This window comes from Takifugu rubripes, chromosome 4 (genome assembly GCF_901000725.2).
Source record: "Takifugu rubripes chromosome 4, fTakRub1.2, whole genome shotgun sequence".
Classification (NCBI taxonomy): domain Eukaryota; kingdom Metazoa; phylum Chordata; class Actinopteri; order Tetraodontiformes; family Tetraodontidae; genus Takifugu; species Takifugu rubripes.
The window spans coordinates 2146549-2168601 of record NC_042288.1 but is presented as its reverse complement, the minus strand read 5'-3'; the positions used below and the strand labels follow the sequence as shown (position 1 = coordinate 2168601).

The 22053-nt window shown below is 42.7% G+C and overlaps 1 protein-coding gene across 1 annotated transcript; it reads left to right on the top strand.

Moving 5' to 3' along the window:
• Positions 1-361: 361 nt before the first annotated feature.
• LOC101073809 (exportin-1) lies at positions 362-20840 on the top strand. Its single transcript, XM_003963613.3, has 24 exons — positions 362-741; positions 2814-2945; positions 3183-3284; positions 7081-7153; positions 9547-9608; positions 10111-10155; positions 10919-11100; positions 11403-11451; positions 11549-11668; positions 12020-12148; positions 12249-12407; positions 12509-12706; positions 13281-13419; positions 13919-14100; positions 14321-14477; positions 14563-14726; positions 14880-15014; positions 15348-15531; positions 16092-16198; positions 16430-16624; positions 17334-17637; positions 19077-19236; positions 19308-19404; positions 19560-20840. The coding sequence occupies exons 2-24, from the start codon at positions 2820-2822 to the stop codon at positions 19704-19706; spliced, it is 3216 nt and encodes a 1071-aa protein (XP_003963662.1). The 5' UTR covers positions 362-741; positions 2814-2819; the 3' UTR covers positions 19707-20840.
• The last annotated feature ends 1213 nt before the right edge of the window (positions 20841-22053 follow it).

Sequence of the window (22053 nt, the reverse complement as noted above, 5' to 3'; positions counted from 1 at the left end):
ACTCAGCGGCTTCAATCGATCGCCTCGAGGAATACGCACGTGCAAAAAATCCTATCGTGTGTGTGCGAATAAACGTTATGCTCACTTTTGCCCACGTTGGAACGGGTAAATTATGATGGCTTACTTGCTAGACATAGTATAACAAACCGGACTCGTGCACAAATCCATTCTGCACGGGAGTCTGCCCTCTTTTTCTCTACGGGCGGAGTGGTCGCGTGGGCGCTTGGGCGAATTGAACTTGATTGACGTCCGCCGCAGCCAATAAGACGCCAACTAGGAAGTCCCCGTCGAGACGCTGGCCAATTAGCACACAGCTTGGGCGTAACTCCAATCCAAACTTTACGCGGCGCCATCGGCTGAAAACTAAACCGAGATGGAATCTCCCAGTCTGAACCGGTTTCAACCGGTTGCGAGTTACTTGCTAGAGAGAGGAGAGGCGGCGCAGGCACCCAACCTCTACACCGCCCGCTAGAAAACAGTAATAGTAACGATTTGATTTCTGAAACGGGCTATATTTCTTTTCGTAACATGCACGGGAGTGACATAGTGTCAGGTTTTCCGTGATTGTTGTTTTGGAAACCACATCGGAGGTTCTTCACATCCAGGCAATACTCGCGGCTGGAGCTGAAGATAGTCACCGCTACACAAAAAGGAAATTTTCTAAGCAGCTAAAGTTATTGTAATTTTATTTAATTTTCTTTGGCAAACGCCGCTCTTTTCTCGAAGAGGTCCGGACTTTAGGTAGGTAACTGGGATTTAAGTATAACTAGACCACGTCGTAATTAATGTCTCTCGATTTAACACACCCAAGGAGTGGTGATATTATAGTAATACACCCATGTGCTGCCGCTCGGTCTAATTAGCATGTGTTTTGCACATTAAACCACGCATCAGTAGTTATTCAAGTTGTAAGGGCATCAAACAGATATAGCCTTCAGCTGCCTGCTGGCTAGTCCCTACTTTTGCAGGGATTAGTTGGTTGAAGCGAACCTGCCTTAACTTTAACCAAACGTGCAACGGTACAGTTACAAGCCGCACCGATTATCCATTGACTAAACGCATTTATCCCCAATCGTGTCTCCTCCCGTACATCCCTGGCGAGCGTGATGCGAACGGATGTCCGACTGCTGTTGCTATCTACTCCGGCAACGACAACTTTATCTGTCATGGGCTTCGTATAAACCTTTACTAATGTCGGGGCGGTTCGGTGGACTGTAGATTCGGTGTTAAACTTTCCGAATGAATGTATGTGCATGTTCCGTCCTTGGTGGGAGTGGCTGCAGCCCGCATCAGAGGACCACATGTGAGCTGTGTGTGCGTCACAATGCTAACGTCGGGCTGGCGGATAAGCCTGGCTCGCCGTTTAGTTTTCCGATTGTGTCGCGCCAGTTCGGGAGCGCGTAGTCGCGATCGGGCAAGGCCACAGATAAATCTCAGCTGCCAATTATGTTGCAGGACCTGTCCGCCATCGATTTTAAATCTCGGCTGCCGGTGCTGTTTTAGCGCGTTTCTGGGCTGTATTTCTCGGAGATGTAAACACTGTGACGTCACCCTCATGTGCCACACGTGGTTTGCTTTAAGCACGTTTATATGGTGATCTATAGGCCCAAACAACGGGAGAGATGATGAGGATTATGATGATGGGGGTCGGTATACGGCGAGGAGTCCCAGCAGAATGCAGTTCATCCACTACACACTCAAAATAAGTGTTTAAATTAATGGCAAACTCATTTCAAGCTGCGTTTAACTCATAAAAATAAGTGAATGGACAGATTTTACATCACCTGTATGTTGGCAGTCACTGGGATGTTGAGTGAGTCCCAGCTACGATAAAGAATTTAATAATACCAGCATGTTAATTTGTGAATCCTGTCATACATAGTTAATCCCATTTCTAAATTCTATTGAGTTTGCTAATTTTCTCTGTTCCTGTTAACTGTTCACCACTAATTGGAACATTATTTGGCTGCAAAATGTCATATTTCTCCAGTTCATTTTAAACTTATGGAATGGGGAGGCTAACAGATATGATTTAGGGAATCACAGATGTTTACCTCCACCAAGAGGCTGTCAGCTGCTGTTTGTTTGTCTTTAAATAGAAAAATAGGGACCTTTTGATCTAAAGCAGCCTACTATGTTATATATCCTTGTATTGCTGATATATATATATTATATATTCTGGGTACTGTACTATGGGTGTAAGTCACAGTATGTGGGGAAATGACCTGTTTGATGGAGGTCTGCACTCTTTGGGTGCTTTTTATTTTAGTTTGAAATATTTTGCCTTGCGTTCCCCAACTTGTAAACTGTCCACTTTCACCCCTAATGTCATTTTATTCGCAGCTTTTTTGTTATTGCATTAACCTTTTTAATGCTCATCCTTTTCTTATTCTTAACCTTCCCAGTATTCCCGTCTGCAGGGTTACCAGCACCGTCTATCGTAGTAGAATAATGCTTATTTCAACCAGTAATGTCCATACAAATCCTAAACATAATTACCTCTGCCGAGGAGGTTATGTGGCAGCTGGCGCTCATTCATCGTGTTGGTGCTTAGTGAACTTCTAATAGTAACCCTTTACCTTATAACTTTTTTTTTTTCTGAAAAATATATCAAAGGTAGGTGCTGTCACAGTAATATTGGTTTTACAATTGCACCCCCCACAATGACCGTTTTCTGGTGAGTCTACAGGGGGGGTTTGTTCAGGGGCTGGTCAGCTGTTTGGAATTGTTTCTGAACACACGGTTCACATGACTTGGCCCGTTGAATGTGTTTGGTGCACTCAGAACTGCATCCTGTACTGTTCTTGTTGCAGATCTCTATGCCAGCAATTATGACAATGTTAGCCGACCATGCAGCACAGCAGCTGCTGGACTTCAACCAGAAACTGGATATCAACCTGCTCGATAATGTTGTGAACTGTCTGTACCATGGAGTTGGACCACAGGTGGGTTAAGAGCCATAGGCTGATGCTTTATGTGCTGTATGTGTCTTTGATTTGTTTTTGATTTTCCTTTGTCTGATTAAAGAACCAGATGATATATCTTTACTTTTATTTTCTTCAACACAAGGAAACCTGTCGGTATCTTTTGTGCTCAGATGAATCCTTTGACTTCATGTTGTCTATACATCATGGCGGCGGGTTATCAATGTTTAATGGAAAATCCTTCTTACCGTGTTACAGCAAAGAATGGCGCAAGAAGTGCTGACACACTTAAAAGAACATCCAGATGCCTGGACAAGAGTGGACACCATCCTTGAGTTCTCTCAGAACATGAACACCAAAGTAAGAAACCTATATTCTGCACACGGCCCAGTTTGGTGGATCTCTGTATTCCACTGTGGGACATGGTGCAGTAGCACACAGTATATGATGCTCCATCAATTATCATACGCAGAACCCAATGATAGATTAACTGCAGGTGAATGTAGTTCAGAGTGTGTTGTATTTGGGGCTAGAAGGTATGAAGTATGAGCACAGCAGTGGCTGTTAGAAGTCTCTAGGGCTTTTTAAAATGGAAGAAAAGCACCTGCCAAAGCAAGTAGGTTTGATTTCTGACAGTTTGACTCTTTTTTTTGTGATGGAGGGAACCTGAGATGTGTTGGGGATATTTGATGTCGATTAGCTTTCGCTTCTATTGCCATCGTGACATAATCGTGTTATCGAGATGAAGTGAAGACTCGGGATCTGAACAACATTATCTACATATACCATTTGTTACAGCAAATGTCTTGCAAGATTAATCATAAAGTGCATTTGCGCAACAAAACCAAGTTTGTTTACATAAAATGCAGCAGGATTCCTTAGCTTGAATAAAAAAGACCTCAAAAGTTGGAGTGACACCCCAGATGGCTCGGGTTTGAGTCGGTTCATGGGAGCATCCAGACGGCCATCTAGCCTATGTGATCTGCACATATGCTACATTTCACTTATATTTTGCTGTCCTGGGTGCAAAAGCATCCCAACAGAGTTGTCTACAGTCTGGTATGTGCGGTAGCAACCGGTAGGAACCTAGCAAACCATGGCAAAGGGTTTTTGGAGCATTGAGGAGACCGCCACGAAACACAATCAGAATATACACACAGTACGCCAACTTCTGATGTGTAAGCTTTTGATTAGCTGTGGCTGCTACCTCACTAGCTAACTTCTTTATGGGCTGTTGTGGTGGCGTGTAAAAGGTGTGGCTCAACAACAAAGTGAAACTGCAAATCGCCACCTAACGGGGGAAGGGGGGGCTTGATTCCACCCATAATCTGGCTACTGCCAACTTTCACAATGTTTCTGGAATCTACTGTCAGAAATGTAAACATTGTTACTTGTAAGATACAAGAATATGAATTGGAAAAGATGATGATGATGATGATGATAGTCATTCATTGCTGTGTTGAGTCACCCTTAAAAATTCTAAATAGTTGTTCCACTGTTTTTCTCATAATTGACCAAAAATAGTTTGGTACATGTGCAATTATCTTGATTTACTAAAAGTAAATAAAACTAAAAGTAAATAACACAGTTGAAAATCCAAAGGTGCCATCTTGCCTAGGCAAAGAATGGTTGCACCTGCATGTCCAGACCTTATCTATGTGTTTTGGTTGTAGCTCATTATCAGTGTCAGCATTGTTCTATGAAACCAACGGTTGTGCCTATTTTCAGGCCACAGTATAAGTGATAAATTGAAACCAAGGTGATCTCGCAGCCTGCAGATGGAACGGAAAAGAGAAGGACGAAAGGAGCATCTCAATCATGGTGTCCAACATGGTGGAAATGGCTTTCTAGGACTTTCCAATGATGTGACAATGGGCACACACTGAGACAGGTCCTCAAATGGTCCTTGACAGTGTAGATGATATTGATCCACAACATATAATGGTGCAACCAGGGAGTTATAAAAGGCAAAACTAAAGATGGAAAGACTGACAAACAGGCAACCACCAAAGGCAGCTATATTAGAGGCCCAGCAAGACATGTCTGTGCGAAAAATCAGCATTTACTAATGCACAGGGACTGCAGACTGGTGCCCAGATAGCTATCTCCTAACATGCTTCAACATGTAAGCATTTAGCTCCATACCACTGTTCACATTGGTCCAATTTCTGCAAAAATGTATTAAGATGTACTTTATTCATCCCCGTGGGGAAATTGAAATGAGAGAAGAGGCCCTTCTCTGAGAGCATACATGCATTGAAGCAGTTGGTTATTTTATTTCCAATTGTCTTTGGTGGAACGTGTTAGCGAAACAAATGTTCTTTCTACAGGTGACAACCGGACTCCACCTTAACTCCATAGTGATAATGACATGATTACACTGCCTCCACAGCTTCCTTAAAGAACCCGAGATATGGTTTAAATGTGCACTTTACAGCACGGAACATTTGGCTCAATTTTTTGATCACTACAGCTATTGAAAGAAAAATGTCCTGAATTGATTGATAATGATATTAATCATTATGTTTATGACCTGTAATAGGAAGAAAAGTGGTGTGTCATCCTGTGCATCATGACACAGCTAGGCTTTGACGGCAGGCCTCCACAAGGTCTACCCTTTTTAAATTTCTTTTGACTGAATTCTGTTTCTATTACATCACTGTCATTGAGCAGAGGGAGGTTGGAAGCTGCAGTCAGTAGAGTCCATCAGACAGGCCTTTTGTCTGTCTTCATTTCACCTGTAGGGATCATGGCTCTGGTCAGTGTGCAGGACTGGCTTTAAAATGGGATCTTCTTAGGTGAATGCAGAATGTTGCATTCATTAATTCAATTGGTGATTAAGTGTGGATGTTGTAGATTAATCAGAAATTTGAACAGCTCCTTCTCTGTAACTCTTCATAGTCATTCTATTCAAATTATCAATCCAATTAACATCAAATGCAAAAGCCTACCAATTAATTTAGTAAATCATTGCAAATGCAAGCTTCCCTCAGAAGCAACTAGTCCCTCACGCGTGCACGTGCATCACACGTGCATCACTCTTCGAGCAACGCAGTATGTTTTTGTTGTTTGTTTTTTTTAAATCACGGCTTCTACAAAAATTTCAGTTGTAGTTCTGAATTTAGATCCCTACAGCTGAAACTAACAGTTGAAGTTATGTCGGATCAAAAGTATTTCTGCTTCTTGAAGGACCTGTATTTACTCTTTAAGAAACCTTTAATGAATGCAGCGCACAAGCTGTAGATGGTCTTGCTGTTCCTTTGACGCACCATTTTGAGGCAAGCCCTAGTTTTGGCTCTAATTTTCTGATGTCGGATAAATTCAGTTGTCTGATTCAGGGTTCTCTAGGGCTTTGCATTTTATTTCTCTCTTCTGGCTTTGCTCTGTTTGGAGTGTCAACATTTATTTAAAAAACACAAGTAATCACACCACTGAATGACAATAGAAGCAAAAGTTAGAATTCAACAGCATCGTAACACTGGCCTGTGCCCCTGGTTTCACTTACCGGTACTAATTAGCGGAATGAGAATATATAGAATGGTATTCTATATATAGAAAGTCCTGTTTTATTAACCCATGTGAGCATTCCCAGGCTCCTTCTATCTTGGATGAATTGCAGCAATGGAGCATTTACCAAAATATCTCTGCGGCCTCAGAATTTCATGTTTATTTTATCCTCTTCACCAGAAGTGAAAGATGCTTCTGAACACTCTGGACTTGTTCTACAGTTTGCAGCTTTACAGATTTTCTGCGCCGATCACCTGACAGAGCAACGCTTTGCGGTCATGAGGGCCCAGTTCAGTATTGGGTGGTTTAATGCTGGGGTTGAATGGTCTATCACAGCATTGACATCACATCTGATCGCCCCCGTTGTGCAGCGGGAGCAAAAGGAGTTAAAGGATGTTGTATTTGTGGTGTTTTTTTTCTTCTTCTTTCTTTTGCGGTGCTATTGGGGAAACAGCAGGACCTCTGCAGTTTTTAGCTTATTGCTGCTCTTAGAGATTCAGCAAAGAAATATCTCCTCAAATTATCCCCAATTTAAATGAACCAACTGATTATTGTCATGTTTCTGCATATTAATATACCTCATTGTTTGTCGTTGAGTACTTGTAATAACCGTATATTATTAATATGTGTTTCTCTTTGCATATTACAGTACTATGCGCTTCAGATTCTGGAAACAGTTATCAAAACAAGATGGAAAATCCTTCCTCGGAATCAGTGTGAAGGTAATGTCTACTCCTGTGCCTACAATTCCCCAGATCTTAAAATGTTGACAGTTTTGCTTTTCCAAATCTCGTTTAATACAATTGCCACACTGAAGAGAGTTTCTCTCCTAAGTGTGCAGGTTAGTTTTTGCTTGAACATCTTGCACTCCGCACTGCGGCAGCTGTTTTATAGAGGAAATTACAGCCCCTGTTTTGCATTGTGAAGAGCGCATTAAAAATGAGAGAAATTCAGGTCATGTTATAGTCTTCAAATGCATAATTTGAAATATTCGTTGGTTCTCGACCTTATTTACTCTGCCAGTCTCGTCCAGTAATTGTTTCCTCGCAGCTTGAGCCATCTTTTGTAATTAATGCATGCATATGCAATATTACCTGTTCGTAGTTTATCGGCCATGGTGGAAAATGGGCAGAAAACTGACATCACAATAAACTGTAAAGGTCCTGTGTACTCTAGAAATATTCTAAATTCCCTGAATTAGTGCGATATTGATTAACAGCATACGGGGATGTGACGATTACCCGTATAACGATAAACCACAAGAGAATTTGCGAAAAATAATGCTGCCATTTCAGAATTGAATAATAATTATGGTTTCACTTTGGAAAACCTCATGTTGATACTGCCTATTTCTGCCGATCCAGTATCGGATTGGCTGATATTTCGCATTCATAAAATTTGCATCATCAGACATAACGTCTCAATTCTGACCAGCGGTGTCACTGTCGCTTTAAGATTTTTTCAGATTCTTCCATGGCACAGAGTGCAGATGGCTTTTGTTTTCTTTTCTTTCAAAGATGTTCCACCGTTTGTCGCACTCTTGCTAGTCCAGCCAATGATTCAGGTTTAAAAAACTTTATCAGTCACATATTGGCAGACTCACAAAATAAACGCCACAAAAACATGAAACACACATTCAAATCAATGAGACATGATTGTTTTTGCTTTAAACAAAGCAAAACAGATTTGTCTATTTGGTATAAATTTGTTTTTGGTTTATGTCTTTGATGCCTTTATGATTTGAGCTCTGTCACTGTGATGTACAATAAAGTTTTTGGAATCTCGAATAAGTCGGGTACAAACAAACGTAAAAGCATTTTAATTCCATTAATTTACAGTCGGTTAAGTTGTTGCGCCTGTTATTTCTGTTGTGAGTTATTTTGGTTGTCCAGATTGTGCTCTGAACTTGTAGCTGGCCAGTATTGATAGCCCTCTAGAGGTCATTGGTGTTTAGGATATTCGTTTCCAATGTCAGTTTGGGGGGAACAAATGGCAAAAAGGCTCAAGAATATTTGATATTAGAAAAACAAGTTATTTAAATAGACATATTGCTCCCTCACATGATCGGTAATCAGTTTATTTATTTATTTATTTATTTTCACTAATCGGTCCCAAAACTCCTGGTTCGTGTTAAGCCTAAGCAACTCCCCCTGGGACGCAGGACAATGTCTGAAGTCTAGTTGGGTTTCTAAAGGATGCTGAGAGTCTAATTAAAGATCTTCAACCACATTTGAACTTGGTTCAGTGTGTATAAAGTAGTTTTTTTGAACATTTTGAGCACATTTCGGCCAAACGGTTATAATAATGATAACTGATCATTGTGGCCACATTGTGATATGAAATTTTCATCTCTAGTAGAGTAACAATGTTAGCAACAGGCTATTCCTCCGATCAGAACTGTTACCACAAGTTGCCAATGTTCAGACATTCTTACATGCAGAGGTTTTGTTTTATTTGTTGCAAAGGAGAGAGTTTCTGTCTCCACAACTGAGCAACATGTAATAAATGAATCCAGATTAATCAGTAAAAGCAACTGATTGGCAAACTAAACCTTCAGTGTCTGAAGCTAAAGTATAGGTTTGAAAAACTGAAAATCACTGAATTCACTATTTGTTTGGATTTGACTCAATTTGTTCTATATCCCTCTATTCTTTAATTTTGCTTAAAATAATCTTTCATTGAGCTGAGACTTCCCTCACTTCTGACCGTAGATGCCTGATTTTTGTTGACGTGGCAGTCCCAGTGCAGGGCGACTGGCAAGTACGTTTCTTCCCCTTTGTGTCAGAGTATTGCGTTTTTGGCTACCCTCACTGCAAACAAGCACATTTAAAAAAAGTTATCAACCACTAGAAACAAACGTCATTGAGTATGAAAGCACTTCTAATAGATCCCTGCTCAAGTTGTCACTAAGAACAGTCTAAAAAAACAGCTGGGTAGTGTACCTTCTACTGAACTCATCAACATTTGGCCCCTCTGAATTTCAGCGGCAAGCATTGCAAGATGTCAGGGATTGCAGGCACTGCTAGGTTTAGCTGTGAAACATGTCATGGCATGAAGCTTTTACATTATTATGGGTGCGTGCTAATAGTTTTTCTTACATCTGTTTGATTACAAGGTATAAAAAAGTATGTTGTTGGTCTAATCATCAAGACTTCTTCAGATGCCTCAAATATGGAAGTAAGTAAACCTTTTTAAATCCTTTAAAAATCCTTTAAATCCTATCCAAGCACTGTGTTGTTTTATTAAAATGTTTTGTTTATTTTTTTATGGTTTGATTAAATTACATAATGTACACCTACATCAATAAGTATCCTGATAATGGCAGAAGTATTATTTGAATGAATGTAATAAGTTTTGTAGCACTTGCACTACCTGTTGTGTGTGTGTGTGTGTGTGTGTGTCTGTGTCTGTGTCTGTGTCTGTGTGTGTGTGAGGGAGGGAGGGAGGGAGGTTAGTGGAGCCAAACATGGGATTAATTAAACAAACCCAGAACAACCGGATGGCCCACTCAATAAATTTAGGTGAAACAGAAATGAGGGAAACACGAGCAAATTTTAGTGCCCCCAAAAAGAGCCAAAATTGATCAGGCACATTTTCAAAACATGAATCCACTTTAATCCTTTAATTAATCTGCTTTCAACGACGTCTTGTAATTTGGTTTGATTTGTTTCTTATGCAGAAAGAAAAGGTCTACATTGGAAAGCTGAACATGATCCTTGTACAGGTAACTGATGACAACCCAAACACTTTTGCCACCAAATACACTGAAATTGCATCAAAATTGTACGGTATACACAAATATAAATTATACATTTTCTTTAGCATTTAAGTTCAGTTAGATGCAAAAAAATCATTTGTGTACAAAGAAATTAATATGATCGAGCTCCTCTGGTGTTATACATATGGGCTTGATATTTTTATTTCATGAACTGACGTACAAAAGTTTTGAATTTACATTACAATTGGTTATTAATATTCAAGTCTCAGGGAAAAGGGCATCATATGGTTACAGTTTAAATAGCGTAACATCAACAGGTACGGCTTCAGAATAGTGAGTTAAGTTATTCAGGAAGATATCAGGTGCATCAACACTCTGGGTTTTTACTCTTGTGTAAAACTGAATAAATGAAAGAGGCCTGGAGAGGACGACTCGCTAAATGACTTGGCAGTGATGCCGGCAAAAATAGGTGACTGCTTTTCTTCTTTTTCTTAATATTATTTTGGCTTTTAGGGTCTGCAGAGCTCCATATCCTCTGCTTGTTCCCAGGAGACTGTTTACATTTCTGTTTCTTTTTTACTTGTCATATTTGTAGTACAGTGCTTGTTGTAGAGGTGACCGCTTCCATTCTTCTTCTTGTAATCCAAAAGTAAAAAAGAGAAATACAGCAAACATTTCTTCATTGCAGATTATTTATTCCCCCCCAAATGATTATTTTGATGTAGTCTGTCCCATTGAGAAATCATGTGAAGCTAATTTTTTCCTGCAGATCCTGAAACAGGAGTGGCCCAAACACTGGCCCACCTTCATCAGTGATATAGTAGGTGCCAGTCGGACCAGTGAGAGCCTCTGTCAGAACAACATGGCAATCCTCAAGCTGCTCAGCGAGGAAGTGTTTGACTTCTCCAGTGGCCAAATGACTCAAGTCAAGGCCAAACACCTTAAAGACAGGTCAGACTGAAGCGCCTACAGCAACAGTTAGTTGATGAATATGTGATAGAATGATATTGCAAAACTTTTATTATGGTATGGTTATTATGGTTTACTAACCACACCATATTTCCTGCAAAAGTGGTGGTTTGTAATTGTTTTGTTTGACATTTAGAAATAATCACCATCCAAAGTGATTTTAACATTTTTATTCAGCTTAGGTGATGGCTGTGATTGATTCGTAAGTGTGGTTTAGTCATAAATGAAGGATGACGTCGACAACGATTGACTCATTTTGAGTTGTGCTCCTCTTTTTCTTTCAGCATGTGCAACGAGTTCTCCCAGATATTTCAGCTGTGTCAGTTTGTTATGGTATGTAATACACCACGTTTATCGTTCTTGTACAGTATGGTCTGTTCTGCTGCAACAGGCGTCCTGAAGCCATCTCTTGTCTAATCGTTCACCTTAGGAAAACTCCCAGAATGCACCTCTGGTCCATGCCACTCTGGAGACACTGCTTCGCTTTCTCAACTGGATTCCTCTGGGATACATCTTTGAAACCAAACTGATCAGCACTCTGGTGTATAAGGTGTGAATATATTATACTTTGACTTCCGGCTCTTTTGACACGTTCAACACAACTAATCCGCTTTCGAGTATTTATAGTCAGTAGGCAGGATTAAAGTGGGCCGGACCACCTTCTGCAGATGCCCTTATGACAGAGTCAACGATTAAGACTATATAATCTAATTATATTTAGCAAGTACAGACAGCCTGAGTACACAATCTTCATTGCAAATGCCAAACATGTGGTTTATACTCAGCAGCAGGAGACCGAAGACACAGGAATTATCGGCATTGGCTCGCGTGTCACCACATGTTTAACTTGGGTCTGAACTGTCAGCCAAATTAGTGATTAAATGGGTTTGTCTGTTTTCAGTTTTTGAATGTGCCAATGTTTCGCAATGTGACACTGAAGTGCCTGACAGAGATTGCCGGTGTGAGCGTAAGCCAGTATGAGGAGCAGTTTGTTACACTTTTCACTCTGACCATGTGTCAGCTTAAACAGGTGAGTTAAATAAGAGATGCAGAGCTGTGCACCTGTTGTTGTTTTTTTGTTTTTTTTAAAGGGCTGAGGTGAGATTTAAATCTGTTCCTTGTCTTGGCAGATGCTTCCTTTAAACACCAATATCCGACTCGCCTATGCCAATGGAAAGGACGACGAGCAGAATTTCATCCAGAACCTCAGTCTGTTTCTTTGTACCTTCCTGAAAGAGCATGGGCAGCTCATTGAAAAGCGGTTGAACCTCAGAGAGACATTGATGGAGGTAAGAAGGCCATAGTACAGTGGGAAATATTGCACCTGAGATTATTTTCTCAGTGTTGAAGCATTGAATGTTCACTACAATCACTTTCTGATCTTTTTCAGGCTCTCCATTATATGCTTCTGGTATCAGAGGTGGAAGAAACTGAGATCTTCAAAATTTGCCTTGAGTATTGGAACCATCTAGCCGCTGAGCTGTATAGAGAGAGTCCTTTTTCTACTTCCACATCACCCCTACTCTCTGGAAACCAGCACTTTGACGTTCCACCACGCAGACAGCTCTACCTTCCAGTGCTTTCCAAGGTGCCCCCTTAAACCATTTACAGTTTTTCATTTTTGGTTGGACAGTCTATGAATGCAGTGTAGCCCTCTGGTGGATGTTATGCACCATCACCTGGAAATGGTGACAACCAATGGATTAAATATATATTGAGGTTTACGGATTAGATTGCATGGCCTTCCCAACTACATTTAAAAATAAGTGTATGTGTATTAAATGTATTTTAAAATGAAAGGTGTTTTTAAGTTCAATTGGCTCACAACTCACCCCAAGGTCTAATGCATTAGAACCGTGCCAGTATTGGGATCTACAAGGACTGAGCTGACCGTCATACTAGAGTCGGTTGGCAAGGGTTAAGCAACAGGTGGCCACTCGGCTACATCCCAATAGTTTCTAGTAACAACATTACTGAAAACCAGCCACCAGTAAAGCAGAAGGAAAAATGTAGGTTTTCTCTGAAAGGGCTACGTGTGTATTTATAGCCATGAGTCCGACGCTTCATTATACATTAACATGTATACACTGACCTGAATAGAAGCTTTGAGACTGCCCCACAACATGCCTATCTGCTGACAAGTGTTTATCACTTTGTAACAGGTGCGTCTGTTGATGGTGAGTCGGATGGCCAAGCCGGAAGAGGTACTGGTCGTGGAGAATGACCAGGGAGAGGTGGTCAGAGAGTTCATGAAGGACACAGATTCCATCAATCTTTACAAGAACATGAGAGAAACCCTTGGTATAATTTTCTAATCAGTAATCTCAGTCTTGCTTCCAAAGCCCCCACAGAGCTGTGTGTATTTGCTGATGACCTGCAGCCTAAATGACCCTGAACATTACAAACGGAAAGAAAGTGGATGAAGCATGGCAACACTTTTACTGTTTTAGGATTTGGGGGGGGTTATAACTTTATGTTTGTTGCATGGCTACCCTTTTCCTCAAATTGTCCTTTATTTCATCTTAACTGGCAACTATTATTGGACTTGCAACATTTTAGTTTGTCATTTATGGGCTGAGAGTGTCGCCGTAAGCTGTTTTTTTTTTGTTTTTTTTAAAGATTTCTTAAATTGTTGAGTTGACTAAATGAAAATAATTACAGTGCTCATAGCCACTCCAGTCCTGTGAAATATTATCTGTAAAGCACCAGCTGCCGTGGATATTGGTGGGTGAGGTCGCTAACCATCATCACATCCATCTGCTTATGTCTGTCACATAATTTCTGTTGTGCTGTCCTGCAGTGTACCTGACTCACCTGGATTATGCTGACACCGAACGGATAATGACAGAGAAGCTTCATAATCAGGTCAATGGCACTGAATGGTCTTGGAAGAACCTAAACACATTGTGCTGGGCCATTGGATCCATCAGCGGGGCGATGCATGAGGAGGATGAGAAGAGATTCTTGGTCACTGTCATTAAGGTAGAGAAATAAATCTGTGGGGCTCCTGGTATATCTGATCCCGCTCTTTATCATTAATTCATTAATCTGCACATGTAAACACCTAAAATTTACTCTTGCGTAGTGTTTTCTTCAGTTACTAGCATCCATATGATCATGGTAACATCCACCTATTATTACGGGTGTGAATAGTAACTATTTTCATCTCCCTCACTGAAGTTTTTCATCTGTTTTTCCTCAGGACCTGCTGGGTTTGTGTGAGCAGAAGAGAGGAAAGGACAACAAGGCCATCATCGCCTCCAACATCATGTATATTGTTGGCCAGTATCCACGCTTCCTCAGAGCCCATTGGAAGTTTCTCAAAACGGTGGTCAACAAACTCTTTGAGTTCATGCACGGTGAGAGGAGAGGATTCACAACACTGTCAGACTCATTTAACAACCAGAACTTTCAAGAGTCTAAGTCGAACCGATCTCTCATCAGAGACCCACGACGGTGTTCAGGACATGGCGTGTGACACCTTCATCAAAATTGCCCAGAAGTGCAGACGCCACTTCATTCAAGTGCAGGTGGGAGAGGTGATGCCCTTCATCGATGAGATCCTAAACAATATCAACACCATCATCTGTGACCTCCAGCCACAACAGGTCAGTACGTTGACGAGATGGTTTCTTTTATGTTGAAAATTAACATTCCTTTCAGGGATGGTTGTAACGACAGACTTGCTGCTTGTAATTTTGCCAGGTCAGTGTCACCAAAGGCTAAGGTGCTAAATACATTGTGTTTTTATGTGTTTTTAGGTGCACACATTCTATGAAGCAGTAGGTTATATGATTGGTGCACAGACTGATCAGGCTGTTCAGGAGCATCTTATAGAAAAATACATGCTACTGCCAAATCAGGTGTGGGACAGCATCATCCAGCAGGCCACAAAGGTGAGACGGTCCCACCTGTGTATTTGTACAGAAAAGAAGCAACAGTTATTTTGTTTTGCTTTGTTATTCACTTTTCAGAGTACATTTCGTAGTACAATTTTAGGTTTGTTGGTTTTTCTTGCTTGGACTATGCCTTCTTTCACATAACCCCCTCTAGCGTTAACAACAGCATGGCATTTATGGTTTGTTTTTTAAGGTGTGTGCAAGGAAGTGATTCTTGCACAGCTCACATAATGAGCAGAAATATACTGATACTGAAAAGATCTGCTGTGTAATATACCAGCGTGCAACATACAGTGCGTCTAGGTTGTTGACATACTGTCCCTCTCACAGAATGTTGACATCTTAAAAGACTCGGAGACTGTGAAGCAGCTGGGCAGCATCCTGAAGACCAACGTAAGAGCTTGTAAGGCCGTTGGACACCCCTTTGTCATCCAGCTGGGGCGGATTTACCTCGACATGCTCAATGTCTACAAGTGCCTCAGCGAGAACATCTCTGCTGCCATTCAGACAAATGGTAGGGGAGTTCATAGCCGCGACAATGCCTACAAGAGAACCAATACATAGACTCAGTGTTGGACACAATTAAGCTCATTTGCTCATCCTAATGATCACAGTCAGAAATGTCCGATATCCATCAGCTTGAAACAGATTTATTCCACAGAAACCCCTATTTCCTAATCTGCCAATTTCAATGAGACTTTAAATGATGTTTTTGTGACGTTTAATGAATATAACTATTATTTGGGAAATGTATTAAGAGCTCAGCTCAAGCCAAAATGACCTTCATTTGTGCTGTGGCCTGTGTGTATAAATGCATATATGAAAAGGAAGAAGTGTTGACACCTTTGGTGGCCACATTAGCTTTGGAAGTTGATACTGCTTAAAGCTTTCTGTGGCTGGAATGTTGGAGCGCCAGAGGTGCAGCATTGAAGAGGTCATTTTGGCATCACCAAATCATCTGCCCTGCCCTTGAGTTCTGTGCCAGGTTTACATCTCCAGCAGCCAAGTTACGAATGTGCTGAACCTTTGACAATATGTTGGCTTCAGTATCTGAGTGTAATCTCTGTGTTGCAGGTGAGATGGTGACAAAACAGCCTTTGATCCGCAGTATGAGAACGGTGAAACGAGAGACTCTGAAACTGATCTCTGGTTGGGTCAGCCGCTCAAACGACCCCCAGATGGTGAGGAATCCATCTGAAGTATTAACATAAGTAGAAACGGCAACTTGCATGTTAATCGCTGAGCAATTATTTCATAAATGGAGGTTTTGAATAACTTATAATATGCAGAACATCATTAAACACTTAAACAGAGCAGTTTTCATCTTCTGTGTGAAGTGAGGCCACGCTGTGGAGTCCAGCGAGAGTTGAGCAGAAAATGAGTAATTCACTATATTTTTGACGTCACTCCAGGTAGGGGAGAACTTCGTGCCACCGCTTCTCGATGCGGTCCTGATTGACTACCAGCGCAACGTCCCCGCCGCCCGAGAGCCCGAGGTCCTCAGCACCATGGCGACCATCGTCAACAAGCTGGGGGGACACATCACTAGTGAGATCCCGCAGATCTTTGATGCTGTGTTTGAGTGTACTCTCAACATGATCAACAAAGTAAGTAATCCACACGGTCCAATATTCAGTTGGCCGGTCTCGCTACGCTGTGTTTTCCCTACATGAAATTGGTAAAGGGAAATTTTATAGGTTCCCTGTCTGGGGTGTTAAATACAAACGTGGCTGTGCGTTAATAAAGCAAATTAGAGATACAAAGTTGGTAAAAATGAAGGTTAGGTTTTGTCTTGTTCACATTGATGAACTCTTTGGCTCCCTCTCTTAGAAGAAGCGGAAAACGTTTCCCACAATTGCCTAAAATAAACCAGTTAAACTGCGCTTTGATCCCTGATTCAATCCGCGCTCCTAGTCTGCTGTTGTATTTATCACTACAGCGAGCGGTAAAAACTAAAGAACAAACCTGTATGATGTTCAAGTGGATCTGTGTCGCTACAGTGTTTCCAAGAGAACTCGTAGACTGAGCTGTCAGACTCCCGCCCTCGTCCTAATGGGGGTGTTGGGGGGGGTCTTAGCTGTGACACTAATGGTCAGAAATCCACCAGAACTAAAATTTTACACATAACTTGTACGTCAGTCAAAATAAGCAACTTAATTGCTTAGTTTTCCCCGTGTGTGAAAACTGAGTGAGACTTTGCTCGTAGAGTTAAACCTATGATAACCTTGATGCTCTACAAATAAAGATGAAATGACCTTGGTGAAACGTTTGAGTACAAAGTCTTTTTTGTCTGTGTGTGTGTGTTTTCCCTCCTAGAACTTTGAAGAGTATCCGGAGCACCGGACCCACTTTTTCTACCTGCTCCAAGCTGTAAACTCCCACTGTTTCCCTGCATTCCTCGCCATCCCTCCGGCTCAGTTCAAACTGGTGTTGGACTCCATCATTTGGGCCTTCAAACACACGATGAGGAATGTGGCCGACACCGGTCTGCAGGTTCTCTACACGCTGCTGCAGAACGTGGCCCAGGAGGAGGCAGCTGCCCAAAGCTTCTACCAGACGTACTTCTGCGACATCCTACAACACATCTTCTCCGTGGTCACCGACACGTCGCACACCGCTGGTGAGCTCCCTCTTGGCTTCTATCTTCAGTGCAACGCCAAACCAGCCGCCACATTGCGAGCTTGAGCGTCGAACCTTTCATTTTAGGCTTTCCGCCGACCTGATCGGCCGCTATTTGGCTTTTTATGCAATTTACAGATGCTCCTGTTGCTTCGAGAGCGGATGGTTTGTGTCTCATTTGTTCTGAACGTCTCACTGAACCGACAACTCGAAACTTTCTGCCTCATAGTGACAGGTCAACAAACAAACGCGTCACAGTTAAAAACCCATTCAAACCAAAGAGACATGATTGTTTTTGCTTTCAAGAAACTGAGCCAAATTGCCACATACTATTGGTTTAAATATGTTTAGGTGTTTTAAATGTGGCGTTTATGTTTGTGGCATTTACAGCAACTGTGTGGGCCGCGCACTATACTTGTTACAGAAAAGTGACTTAACTAGTAATTTAAAGTCATTAATTCCAATAACAAGTTGTACATTTTTTTTTGTCTCGGGTTATTTTGGTTTGTCCTGACTGACCTTTGACCTCATATCTGGCCAGTCCTGAAAGCCTTCTGAAGGTGCTCGGCCTTTTCATCTCCGTTTGGGGCAAAACTTGCCAAACACTGTCAGAAACACTCTTTTAATGCTCTGTAAACAGCGCACGTGTGTACAGAGACATTTTTCTCCCTCACGTGATCGGCTCATCGCTCGTGGGTTTATTTCAACTCTAATCGGCCCCAAAAATCCCGATTGTGTAAAGCCTGTTTGTGCACACCGCAGATCTGTGGTGCAGTTTTGGTCCTCGCTAGCTATTCACACAACAAGTGCATTTATACGCACACAAGAAAACCGATTCCATTACATAACGTGCACGCCTCAGCTCGGCTAAACTCAGCCCGGAGAGGTCCCAATGTAGCCAGACTAAGGTCCCAGATCGGTTCAGTTGTGAGTCGATTTAGGAGAGCAGGTGGACGGCGAGCTGGCCCGTGTGACCTGCTGTGTGTGGTGGCAACCTAGCGACGCGTAGCAACGGGTTTACCGACCCATGCACTGCTCCATCGCTGCCCTTGATTTAGCTGTGGCTGCTGCCTTGCTAGCTAGCTTCTTTATGGCTCATTGTGGTGTGAGGTCAAAGGTCAACTGCTGTGGCCCAACAACAACAACAGAGTAAAACTGAATCCCCACCGGCTGTGCAGGTGATACATACAATAGACATAGGCCATACCAACGATGCCGCCAAAGTGTTTATACTTGATGTGGTATTATGGGATATAATGACAGGGCAGTTACTGATAGTTTGGCTTCTGGTCTAGGAGTCGTATTGCAATCGCAGCAGTAACGGGAGTCGCTCGGTTATTTTACTGTCTGCAGTTATACGTTTTTTTTACGGATTTGTGTCATTGGTGGGTGGAGGTTGACGGCTGCTCTGTGGTAACGTTTGGCCGACGTGTCCTGCAGGGCTGACGATGCACGCGTCCATCCTGGCCTACATGTTCAACCTGGTGGAGGAGGGCAAGATCACAACAGGCCTCAACCCTGGAAACCCCTCGAACAACCAGATGTTCATCCAGGAATACGTGGCCAACCTGCTCAAGACGGCCTTCCCGCACCTCCAGGAGTGAGTAGAAGCTACCGTCACTCTGGGTCTCGTGCTGACCGGTTCTGACCATGGCTGCCTTTGTGTGTTAGTGCCCAGGTAAAGGTGTTTGTGACTGGACTGTTCAGTTTAAACCAGGACATTCCTGCCTTCAAGGAACACCTTCGGGACTTCCTCGTTCAGATTAAGGTATGACGCTCCCTTCAGCTGTGGGGTCTCTGCACGCCCGGGTGGTCAGAGAGGGCGTAGCAGATAACACTCTCATCCTCACCTGCTGATGGTTTCCAGTTCATTCAAATGTTAAAAAAATTAATAAACGTGCCTCTCCTTGTTTTGGGTGACAGGAGTTTGCAGGTGAAGACACCTCCGACCTGTTCCTGGAGGAGAGGGAGGCGTCGCTGCGCCAGGCGCAGGAGGAGAAACACAAGATCCAGATGTCGGTCCCGGGTATCCTCAACCCCCACGAGATCCCGGAGGAGATGTGCGACTGAGCGCCGGATCAACCAGACCGCACCGAACTCTGAGACAAACAAACCAAGAAAAGCACTTGCGCGGCGGGAGGCCCCCCCCAGCTGTCCCAACAGATGTTTGACCAAAACGATGCCAACGTGTAAATGCTTACTGTCCCCCGTGGCCCCTTTTTACATAACCCACCTTTTCTAAGAGACTTTTGTGTGATATCTTTGCAGAACTTAGCCCGCGTTTACATTCTGTTGGCCCCGCCCCCCTGCATGATGAGGTCACAAGGACAACCACCACCCTTTCTGTTCTGGCCTTCCATTGTCTCTGCCCTTTGATGTTGCTTTATATGAACGGATACGGTGAATATATTATGGGGGACTGGTCGACTGGCTCGCCTGTGCTACGACGGACAGGAAGTGCCCCGCTGCGTGGCGGGAGAATGTGAATCTTTCGGGTGACGAATGAAGGCGGCGACGCTGCTCGGCGTGGCGCCCTGAGTCCTGCTTCTGCTGAAACGCGTCTGACTGTTGTGGGCCAGATGTTTTCACAGCGAGCAGAGCTGAAATTGTGCATATCATCCCAACTGTAAAGCATCTTTAATATCATGGGAACATTTTCTTTTTTTCCTGTTCTGTTGTTTCTTTTTGTTGCGCGTGTGTGTGTGTGCGTGCGTGTGTGTGTGTGTGCTGTCGCCTAGTCGACATCAGCATTTTGTTTTCCTCTAAGAGGATTGTTGCTCATTGGTGAGCCTTCATTATGGGATGTTTTAAAGGATGTTGCAGAGGTATTTATGGGTTCTTATTTGGTTGCATCTATAACGGCTCCTGTTTAACTCAGAAGGTTTGGAATTGTACTAATTTAGATTGTTTACTGTTCAGTAGTGCTTCAAGACACTACCTTTAGAGCAAAATAAAACCTGGGTTTACATTTAATTTTGTATTTTTTTTTTTTTTTTTTTTGCATTTTTCATTTGTATCCGTTTTGAGTTGTTGAAATCAATTGAAATGTTTTGTTGGGTTAGCAAACAATTGCCAACAAGTTTAAATTAGGAATTTAACACGAATCCCCAAATATGCAGTGTGTGACAGCAACGTTCCCTTCTTGAGGTGTTACATTTGATGTGAACTTTTTGAATTGATTAAAGTTGAGTTTTATAAATCTGCCCTTTGCTCTGCGTTCGTTTCACCACAGCAGATGTGGAACCGTTCAAAAACCTTCCAGGCTCCTGTTTTCCAGGTGCCAGCGCGCTGCAGCGTCAGGACGCGGTCCTGATGAGCTCCTCCCAGACCCGAGGCAGCACGTCAGTCAGCTTCTGGACCATCCACGGCGTCGCCTGGCAACCCGACCACGACGTCACCACATCGGTTCAAACTGCACCCGTCTGGTCCGAAAGTCAAGGTTCCACCTTCCTGGAAATTGTTCCTGACAATTTCGACCGAAACGCGTACAGAGTTCTGCTGAAGCTGCTGTATAACAGGGGTTGCCTTGGAAACGGCTTCCCGTCATAGGTCCCAGTTGGAATTTTGTTTCATTATCATTTATTACTACCTCGAATTTCCCCAGAACGTTAGCTTCATTTGCTCGTCTTTGCTAACCGAGAGAGTCCAATGAAGCTGGTGGCGCCACAGTGATGGACACGATCATCATGCACGTGTGGCAACTTCCCCTCTGACATTTTTGGACAGCGTTAGATTAGGTAACCCGAGCTCGCCGCTAATCCCTTTTAACATACTGGAATTGCATTAAAGGTTGCGATGACACCAGCAGGACCGTCCGAGACGCCGCCTAACAACCTGCTGGCTCGGACCAGAGATGCAGCTGCCCAGTAACAGTTTGGACCCTTCAACTATAGATCTGCGTGAGATTCCTCAGAGATTTTGCTCCATATTGTCATGAGAGCATCGCTCATTTGTTCTCTAATAACCACTAACCAGTGGTTAATAGAGTTCCTGTTGCCTCTACCATCTGAACCAGTCTGCCCAGTCTCCTCTCACCTCTCCCATCAACATGGCATCTTCATCACACAACTTTTGGGACCATTCTCTGGAAACCCTGGAGAGGGTTGTGGGTTGAAATCCCAGTAGATCAGCCCGTCTGGTACCAACAAACGTGACAGGTGACTAAAGTCTCCCTGATTCTGATGCTGGTTTGAACTGCAGCAAGTCGTCTTGAGCCCGTTTACCTGCCCCACGATTCGATGTATTCGGGGTCGTAAAACTAGTAAATGTGGTTCACAGCACAAATCACAAATATTTATATTTAACTGCATTGCTAATTCAAAGTGGATGGCAAAACTGGAGGATTATGTCACTGTTGTTGAAGTAAACATGATGCAAACTCAGTAAGAGAATAAGGATTCATCAATGAGGAGACGCC